Source organism: Felis catus, chromosome B4 (genome assembly GCF_018350175.1).
Source record: "Felis catus isolate Fca126 chromosome B4, F.catus_Fca126_mat1.0, whole genome shotgun sequence".
Lineage (NCBI taxonomy): Eukaryota > Metazoa > Chordata > Mammalia > Carnivora > Felidae > Felis > Felis catus.
In genome coordinates, this window is record NC_058374.1 from 78,659,942 (window position 1) to 78,669,983 (window position 10,042).

The 10,042-nt window shown below is 57.6% G+C and overlaps 1 protein-coding gene across 1 annotated transcript; it reads right to left on the reverse strand.

Annotated features, from left to right (window-relative positions):
* Positions 1–805: 805 nt before the first annotated feature.
* LOC101096492 (keratin, type II cuticular Hb1-like) lies at positions 806–8,526 on the reverse strand. The gene is made up of 9 exons (XM_023257096.2): positions 7,864–8,526; positions 5,235–5,443; positions 4,539–4,599; positions 3,477–3,572; positions 3,078–3,242; positions 2,688–2,813; positions 2,222–2,442; positions 2,040–2,071; positions 806–1,529 (listed from the first exon to the last, which is right to left on the reverse strand). Exons 1-9 carry the CDS (start codon positions 8,422–8,424, stop codon positions 1,354–1,356), a joined length of 1,647 nt encoding a protein of 548 aa, XP_023112864.1. The 5' UTR covers positions 8,425–8,526; the 3' UTR covers positions 806–1,353.
* Between the last annotated feature and the right edge of the window lie 1,516 nt (positions 8,527–10,042).

The window sequence follows — 10,042 nt, forward strand, 5'->3', positions numbered from 1 at the left end:
GGGTCTGCCCGGCCCTCAGGTCCTGGACGGGGCTCTCTGGGTCTGGGATTCTGTGTGGGTGATGATGGCAGTGGGAGGAGGCCTGTGTGTGTTTGGGAGGGGGAGGGGTGAGGAGTCCCAGAATCTGGACCCCGTGGCAGGAGGCTGTGTGCCTGGGCGGTGGCTTGTGTGTGTATCCGGCTCCCTGGTGGGGGGAGGGGCATTTGTGTGTCGGCTGCTCCATAAGAGCATCTCTGTGTCTGGGGTCGGGGGTCTGTGTGTCTGTACGCGTGTGGGGGTGTTTTTAGGGTCTATGGGGATATCTGTTCCTGCAACAGCACATATGATGGATGGTGGGGAGGGGGTAGTGGGGAGGTCTCTTGTGTCTAGGACACCTGGGGGGGTGATGGCGGTGTATATGGGGGGGCTATATTCGATCCTACGGTCAGGAATTTTCATATATTGAGGTGGGGGTGGGATGGGGAGTGGGGGAAGTGCACCGTCGGTGTCCCGCCAGCCGTGAGTGATAAGGTGCCCCCTACAGGTGTCAGGAGAGCCGGGCCCTGCCCCTCCTGGCTAAGTTTCCTCCTGGTTGCCTTTCTCTCCCTCTGCTTCCAGCTCTTTCTCACGCTGTCTGGGTATTTGGGGCTGCCGGCCAGCCCCCTGCAGCCTTCAGGAAGTGTGAATGTGGCACTCATGCAGGGTGCCTCCGAGATAGCCCTCTTTCCCCTTTGGCTGTGAACAGCTTCTTTGTCAGCCTCTGAGGGGCCCAAACCGGGCTGGACGTCCCCATGTGTAGGCACAGACGGGAGCTTTTCTGAGCGCATTATGTATGATCCATGAGCTTTATTGGCAACGTGGACACTAAGCACGAGGGGGAGGGAGCCCAGGCGGCCGCCAAGAGATGTCCTCGTGAAGCCGAGGCCTCAGTCACCGCCAGGGTTTGGAAGGCAGGGGAGGCCCAGTGGAATAGAGGCACGTCCACAGCCCAGGGGACCTGGGGCCAATCTGTGCCTTAGAAGCCACAGGTTTTTGGGCCAGGCCAGCTCCCAGAGCAGCCCGAGCAGGTCAGGATTGGCTCCCTGCCCAAGGCTGCTTGGAAGGCAGGCATTTAGACTCCTGGGGCCAGCTGGGCAGGGAGGCTGGCCCTCTCCGGAAGGAATCCACCCCGCTCCCCAAGAGCAAGAGCGAAGGAGGGGGAGAAGGCGGAGAAGTTGCAAGAAGATAAGGCTGCAGTGTGGACGGGTCAGGCCCGCAGGTTCTCCAAGCCCTTCCGCTTCAAGCCCCAGGGCTACGGCTGCTCCCGGACCCGCCGCTGGAGGCCGGGGTTGCGGACTCCGAAAGCCTAGCCGAGTATTTACAGGGCGGGAGGCGCTACGCGAACCGCACCAAGGAGCTGCCGCTGCACTTCTGGCCGCAGGGCGCGCACATTCCGGTGCTCACCGCCAGGTTCCCGCTGCAGGGGGCGCTGCACGCGCTGCCGGTCACTGGCCGCGAGCCAGACACGCAGAGGTCCCCGCAGACGACCCCGCCCCGGGAGCTGCTGACGCCTGCGGGAGGAGAGCAGGGCTTAGTCCCCGTGCGAGGTCGTGGCTGGCGGTCCCTGCCTACTGGCTCTTGCTCAGAGCGCCTCCCCCTTCATTTCTATTCCTCTCTTCCCCCCTTCCCCCCAACACCTTCACTCCTGGGCACTCTTTCCTGCACTCAGGCCGCAAGTGTCCTTGATAAACGTGCTCCCAGGCCCTCCCTGTGGGCAGAAATAGCTTTTTAACTCATTATCATTCACTGCCACACTCCCTCCTTCCTTTCAGGGTTTCAAACTATGGTCTGTGTTGGCCTCCTATATTTGTAAATAAAGTTTTATCGGAACGGAAGCAAGCCATATGTACTCCTTAGGTATTGCTTATGGCTGTAGCCACTTTCACATTGCAGTGACAGAGTCCAGGAGTTGAGACAGAGTCTGGATGGCTCACAAGCCTTAATATCTAGCCCTTGAAGAAAAAGTTTGCTCAGAGGAACCCCAAGCCGTCAGTTCAGAACCCACAGCATAGGTTACTTACAGACATTTATAGCACCAACGCCTTCACACAACCTTGTGGGGAGAGCAGAGACAAAAATTAGTTCTGACCCCCACATAATCTGGATGCAAATTAGATGCAAATGATATGCAAACATGTTCCTGGCTCAAAGCATAGTGTGGGGGAGACTGAAGACATATTCTCCCCAGGGGTGTGGTTCTCACCTCTGCTCCTCGCCCTCCAGCAGCCGCCTGTAGGTGGCGATCTCGATGTCCAGGCCCAGCTTGGAGTTCATCACCTCCTGGTACTCCTTGACCAGGCAGGCCATGTCCTGCTTGGCCTTCTGCAGGGCGGCCTCCAGCTCGGCCAGCTTGCAGCGGGCGTCGCTCAGGGCCGCCTCGCCCTGCTGCTCAGCCTGGGTCACCGCGGTCTCCAGCTTGGTGTTCTGGGGCCCAGGAAAGAACAAAGTGGGTTATGGTCCTGGGTGTCTCGGTCCATTTCCCTCATGTGTCCAGTCTCTCCCCTCCCCCAGCTGGGGACACCCCAAGAACAGGCCTCTCCCCTTCATTAACGGAGTCCCCCTGACTCCAGGGACATGAGCCATGCAAATGGGCTGGATCATGAATGGCGAGAGCCAGTCGGGGCACACACTGCCTGTGCGGCCCTGGGGAGGCCCCAGGCGACCCGTACCTGACACTTGGCATTCTCGACCTCGGCGGTCAGCCTCTGGATCATGCGGTTCAGCTCGTTGATCTCCTCCTTGGTGCGGCGCAGGGTCTCCCCGTGCCGGATCACCGTGGCCTTCATCTCCTCGCACTGGGGGGAAAGCAGAGGTGCTCCTGAGCTCAGGATGCAGTTTCCCTCCCATTCAGACACCACAGATGGTTGGGAGGTTGTACAGTGCTCAGCCTGTGCAACTATACATGGCAGCCCTGCCCAGTGATTATAACTTGAGAGCTGTGTGCCATTCTGTTACTATCCCACGGGATCAGAAACTCCAGACAAAAGAGGCCTTCTTAATAAATACTTGGCTTCCCTCGTGCTGCCATGTCTAAGAGACAGGTGTCCTGTGCCCCTCACCTTGCTGCGGTACCAGGACTCAGCCTCAGCCCGGCTGCGGCTGGCGATGTCGTCGTACTGAGCCTTGATCTCGGCCACAATGCAGTCCATGTTCAGGTCCCGGCTGTTGTCCATCTTGACGATGACCGAGGTGTCTGAGATGTGGGCGTGGAGAACGCGGATCTCCTGCAGATGGTGGGGAAACTGTTTACACCCCAGCCTCACCCACCACAGTGTGGACCCAGTCTTCTCAGCCCTTACCTGGTCTCCACCCCAGCTCCCACTATAGGCTCATGGACTGCAGCCCCCAGCCCAAATCCCTGCCCCCCCCAGCTGCCCAGGGATCCCTGGCCAGTCCCAGGCCCCAGCCCCCTCTTCTAGGCTGGCTGCTTCTTTTCGACCTGGACCACGGCCCCTCACCTCCTCATACAGGCGCCGCAGGAAGTTGATCTCCTCGATCAGGGCTTCCGCGTTGGCTTCCAGATCTGACTTGCGGAGGTAGGCACAGTCCACGTCCTGAAGCGGAGAGGGTGTCAAAGGAGTCTTACTGGAAAGGCAACACAGGGCTTCCCCCCCGCTGCCCCCCGCTCCCAGGAGGGCACCCCATCAGGCTGGACAAACTCCCTGGAGACCTTCCTTAGCTGCTCATTCTAGCGCCTCGTATCATGGCCTTGTTGAAGTCCTTTCTACAGTCAGAAGGCTCAGAAGCAGGTTTGGGGAAGGGAGTGGGATTATGAGGTTTCCAGGCACTTTCTCCGCTACCTACCCGAAAGAAAACTCCAGAATCCACACCTTGCATTATCACTGAAACTTAGGCTCTGCAGCAAAATGGGTCGGCTCTAATGATGCCCCAGCCCTTTCTGCCCTGACACCTCATGGAAAGAAATCTAGATCTGTGGTCAGAAGAAGAGGTCTTAGGGATCAATCAATTCTGCCTCTTCCAAGCCAGGGCAACTCAGGGTAAGACCCTTGACCTCTGTGCCTCACTTTCCTCACAGCAACCCTTGCCTTCCTCCTATGGAGGTGGTTGCAAGGACCTGGTGGGAGTCCACATGATGGCATTTGTGGCGAATCAAGTCTAAGAGGTGAGGGACGATACAGCGTTCACGCCAGCACTTGACAGCTGTTGGCAGCCTCAGGATGTGGCCATCCCCTAGCATTGGTGTGCTCTTTCATCCACAGTATTTAGGAATGCCTGCTCTCTGGCAGGCACAGGGCAGAAAGATGCGGGAAGCCATCGGCCAGATGGGGGTTACCTCCGATGGAGGAATAGGGTGCCCTGCTTGAAGCAGGCAGTGTATGTACTCCAATGCCCGGGGCCACCCGGGGAGTGCTGGGGTGCTGGGGGGGAGAAGGAAATAGGGGAGGGGTTGCGCCCGGCGATTCTGGGGGAGTCGCTCAGCCTCTCTGAATTCCTGAGTGCTCCCTCCTGCCTCTGCCCTGCTTTCTGAGTTGTGGGACAAGTATTCTGGGGTCACTCGCCTTCTTCAGGGCCACAAATTCATTCTCGGCGGTGGCCCTTAGTGCCACCTCCTCTTCATACCTGGAGACAAAGGGCACAAGTTTCAGTGGCCAGAACTTTAATAGTCTGGGCTTTGAAGGGGGGGGGGGGTGGGAAAGAGAGAATGAAGGCCCAGACAAACATATTCCAGGAACTGGATCTTTTGGAGGTAGTCACAGAATCACAGAGTGTTGGGCTAGAAGGGATCTGTCCATCCCATTCTTTGGGGCTCCCAATCCACTCCGTCACCCAATGCTCTTCCTGTTTTAGGGACTCTCATTCCTGAAGTGGGCGCGCGCGGTTTTGTAGGCTTTCTCTCTGCTTCTGGGCTGTAACTCCCGGCAGGGGTGGGGGCAGGAACCCCACACTAGTTCTGGTTCCCCCCCCCCCTTGCCTCCCCGCTCAGGGCCTAACACAGCACCTGCAACATCGAGTAGATGTCAATAAACGTTTGCTGAATTAAGGAAATAAACCCACGCTGATGAGGCAGCTGGAGCCCCTCCCAGTCTCTCCGGGGGTTTAAACTCCCAACCCAGAAAAGAAAAGTCTCCCTCATCAGGCTCCCGGTCACTGTCTTCTTCCTACTGGAAAGTTCCTCTGGTGCTGTAGCCCAAATCTATCCTGCTCTGACTTCATCCCATTTCGTTTCTTGAGATTATCCTCCGGGCCGCACTCACTTCTTCTTGTAGCCCTCCAGCACCTCCTGCACGTGGTTGAGCTCCGAGGCCAGCCTCCCGCTGTCGGCCTCCACGCACTCGGCCTCCCGCCTCAGCGTCTCGATGTAGCCCTCGAACAGGGGCTCCAGGTTGCTCTCGCAGCACTTGCGGTTCTGGTAGAACTGCCACTTGGTCTCCAGAAGCTTGTTCTGCTGCTCCAGGAAGCGCACCTGGTGAGCAAGTGGGGGGAAAAGTCAGTGGGGGAAGCCAGTATCCCCAGCCCTCCTCGGAGAGCAGGTAGAGTCAACCCAGAACTAACGGGAAGTGTGCGGCGGTAAGGGACGGACAGCATGGCCTCCCTGGGCCCTCCTGGCCCGAGGAGGCACCGGGAGCATTCTTGTTTCACGATTGCTTGTTCAGGCTTGAGCGAGGGTCTGTTAAGGTGGGCTTGGATGGGGTGAGTGAGAAACTGAGGGGCATTGGGGTTGCGCTGGGGTTACGGTGGGGCGGGGGAGGGGGCGGGTAATGATAATCAAGGAAGGCTTCCTGGAGGAAAGGAATGTAGGGCAAGATGAAAGCCTTTCATGAGGAGCTCCCCTCGGGGCAGGGACCAGGGTTCATCGGTCTCTGTCCTCAATGCTCAGCAGGAGGTTGCCCAGCAGTTGTCTGAAAGGATAGTCAAGGTGGGAAGGGCTACCCGACTGGGGAGGTTAGAGAGGGCTGGCTCTCCGGCGGCCAGCAGGATGGTTGCGGCTGGAGGAACGGGGATGTGTGTGGTCTTTGGCGGCCTGAATTCCTGTGTTGGACGCTCTTGGGTCCCTGGAGGCCAGGCAGATGGTGTGAATGGGGGGAGATTCTGGCAAATGGGGAGGGTGAAGACTTGCGGGGAAGGGAAGCACGCAAGCCTTTCCTGGAGGTCATTCGCACTGAAGACCTGTGATGGCGACGACACACTGTGCAGGAGAGGCGGTCAGCAAACAAGGCGAGGCCCCCCGGCCTCCTGGGTTCCATAGCTTGTACATTTGAGCTGCAGTTGAGACATTACCTCGCTTTCTAGCCCTGGTGTCCTCCCACCCAACTTAACCAGGGCAGCTGGGAATTTCTCTACTTGGAACTTCCAGAAAAGGGGAATGGGAACTGCTGATGTTATATGGGCTCACTTCAGGGGGTCTTAGCTGACAGGGCACCAGCTATGGTAGGGAGGCTGATGGCTGCCTTGGCCCCCATCTTTCCTTTCAAGGTCACACCCTGCACCACACATAGCTCTGGTGTGGACAGCTCTGGGGCCAAGACGGGGAGCCGCTGCCCAGTGTCGCCCGGCAGATCGGGGGTGGGGGGGGGGGGGAGAAACTGGAGGTGGAGCCCAGGCTGCCTGTTGGCGGGCCAGGACATTTTCCGTGTTCCACTCCCCTGCTGCCTTTCCCGGGTGTGGATGTTGGCAGTGCCTGCTGTGGTGGGCCGGCTCCCACTGGAAGGGGAGTGCGGTAGCGGCCTCCATGGGTTGGATCCTCTAGGCCCCCGGCGCCTGGAGAGCCGGAGAGAGCCTAGGTTTGGAGTCCTGGGCTGCCACCCACTCCCCGTGGGCCTTGGGCAGGCCCCCCTGCCTTATGTCCCTGTGTCTCTTGTCTTCTGTGTACGTTCAAAGGGCTGGACTGGTGGCAGTGATTCTCAAATGGGAAGCCTTCACAGGCCGACTTCGGGATTTGCCATCCCCTCGTACTGTGTGACTCATGATTTATCTCTAAGTGGATTTGCTTAGCATTTACACTCCAGTGGGGCTTCAGGGGTAACTGGATATTACCACCGTATCGTAAATCCAAAATCAGTAGGCATGCATAAAAGCAAATCATAAAACATTAAATTCTAGCTGAAACCGTTGTCCCAGACAACCCTGAACCTGAGGCTTGCTCTCTTGATTACAAGTAAGAGAGGGGCGCCTGGGTGGCTCAGTCGGTTAAGCGTCCGACTTCAGCTCAGGTCATGATCTCACAGTCTGTGAGTTCGAGCCCACAGCTGTGCTGACAGCTCAGAGCCTGGAGCTGCTTCGGATTCTGTGTCTCCCTCTCTCTCTGCCCCTCCCCCGTTCATGCTCTGTCTCTCTCTGTCTCAAAAATAAATAAACATTAAAAATTAAAGAAAAAGGGTAAGGGAACAGTAAGTATTTGAGGGATACTGAAGACATGTTAGCGCCTAATGAGATTTAATCTTAAGGACTGAAACACACATGAGAAAAGATGAATTTTCCCATCAGATGTTTCAATGTTATTTAGTGCTTTAATGCACCACCTAATATGATCACATAAAATATCACCCCCCCTCCCCCATTTCCAGAGACTGGCCTGGGAATTCCAAGGTTCTCCCAGGATTTCCAGGCTCAGGAAGAGTGTGATCAAGGACATCCCCCCTTGTCTGTGGAGACTCTGCCTGTCTGGATAGGGATTGTATATAATAATGGTGTTATCAGATGAGGGGCTGCTGCTCTATACTCATTTCTCTGTGTCTGCCTGTGCCCGGGACGTTTGTTCATCTCTTCTATCAGATTGGGAGCTCACCTGGGTCACATCCCTCCTGCTTCTGACTCCACCCTCAGCGCCCAGCCTGAGTTTGAGCATGGATGGGGTTCAGGAACGGTGTGATCAAGGACACCCACCTTGTCGATGAAGGCTGCGAACCTGCTGTTGAGACACTTGATCTGCTCCTTCTCCTCGTGCTTCACGCACTGCGCATTGGGGTCGATCTCCAGGTTGAGGGGCGTGAGGAGGCTCTCGTTGACCGACACGGTGGTGATGCAGGGCGGGCTGGGCCCGCACACGCCGCCGGAGCGGTAGCCGAAGCTGCGGCCGCAGGAGCCGGCGCGGAAGCCGCCGCAGACGCTGTGGCTTCCGAAGCCGCCGGTGAGGCCGCGGTAGCAGGAGACGCCGCGGTAGGGGGCGGCGGTGATGCAGCAGCGGCCGGGCCGGGGCCCGCAGGCCGAGGCGCAGCTGAAGGCGCGGACCCCGCAGGGGGCGGCGAGGCCGTTGGAGAGGCAGGACATGGTGCGGCGGTGGCGGCGGCGGCGGGTGGCTGGAGCCCGGGGCCCGCGCTGCGCCTTATATCGCGGCCCACCGGGCCGGCGGGAGCGCGCGGCCAACGCGTTTACGAGCTTGGAGGTTGGCCCGCGCGCCTCGTCGAGGCGGGAATCAAAGCGGGCCGGGCCGCCGGCCGCCTCCATAAAACGGCTTCACCTCCCGCCCGAGCTTTATGGGGCCGGGAAACGCCTGGTCACCTTTGCGGGCCGTGCGCCGCGGCCTCGGGGCGCCCCCCTCTGCGCCCCTCGGCCGGGACTGGGCCCCGGAGGCGCTGGATCGTCACCGGCTCCATTCCGGGGCTGGCCAGCTGGGCACACCCCGCGCGGCTGGGGTCCCAGCCGGGCGCCACCGCCCTGCGGGGACCGGCTTAGCCTTGGTCTCGTGTGCACCACAGAGTGGGGGAGCGAGTGTGTGCGTCGAAGGGGAGGGGTCTCTGAAGCCGGTCTTAACAGATTCTTGTCGTGACTTTGGACAAGTGAATAACCTTTCGGAGCCTCAGTTTCCTCTTGTGCGAGTTAGGAGTAATAAATAGTACCCATCTGCAAGCTCTTGGGAGGACCTAAGGAGGTAATGGACAGGAAAGCGTTTAGGGCCCTACCTAGCACTTAATAAGAGCTCCATAAACGTTTGTTTATTTGCTTGTTCTGTTTATTCTACCATTGTTATTTCATCCTATGTCCCTTTGGGCAAAAACTTTCCCTTCTCTGTTGCTCAGAACTCAGCTCATGGCTCCTTTCCTAGTAAGTGTGGGGCCCCCACTCCCTAGTCCCCCACATTGCTTCCTGTATCCCTCTCCACTCTCCTGGGGGTGGGTTCAGGCAGTTGCATTAAAGGAGTGCCTCCAGTGTGTGAGGGCTTTATGATGCATTTTCTTATCTTTACCCTCGGGCATCCTTCCAAGGTCAGTATTATTGTGCCCATTTACCTGATTGGGAAGGTGAGCTCAGAGTGGTCCAGTGGCTTAAGGTCAAGCGCAGAAAGCTCTATGGAGGAGGAGATTCAGAATCTGAAAGGAGGCTTCCAGCCCTCCTCCATGCCAGCCCTTCGGAGGTCTGAGTCTTTGGGGGCTCAGTGAGGGTTGAGTTCTCCTAGGAGGGAGCCCAGGCTTCTAGGCTTTGAGCTCTTAGAAAAATAGGCCCAATCCAAAGCCTTCCCCTCAACTGGGGCTTGGTCATGGCCACCAATTCTAGAAAGCCATAGCCCATTATAATGGAAGTTAATTATACGTCCAATTATGGGCAGGGGAAACTAGAATGTGAACTCAGCAGGCAGCATTAAAGCATGCAAATCATCCTTAGCTTCCTTTGCTTTTAAATATAAGTTGTTATTATGCAAAGGGTAATTAAATCCTGGAACCCAAGAGGTGTTCCTGGCCAGCTCTGACTGGTGTTGGGCTGTCTGGCAACCCATTTTTAGAGAGTGCCCCTCTGCCCCCTCTGCTGTCTTTCCCAACACTCTTGTGGGTCTGAATCCCTTTGGTCTAGCCTTGACTTTGCAGGGCTTCTGCCTAACCTTAGAGCTGTCCTCTGGGTGGGGGGTGGGGTGGGGTGGGGGTGGGGGTCCCACTCCAGTGCCTTATGCTTCCACTCCCAGCTTTAGCTAGGGTTGCCAGTAGTGTTACTGACGGCTTCGGTACAGGTAGTTCTACTCCAGTTTTCTCCAGGGAATGGTAGTATTGGACACGTCTTCCCTTGGTGTCTCCCTCACAAGAAGAAACAGAGTCACCCTGGGGCATGGAGGATTTCTTTAATTTATTTATTA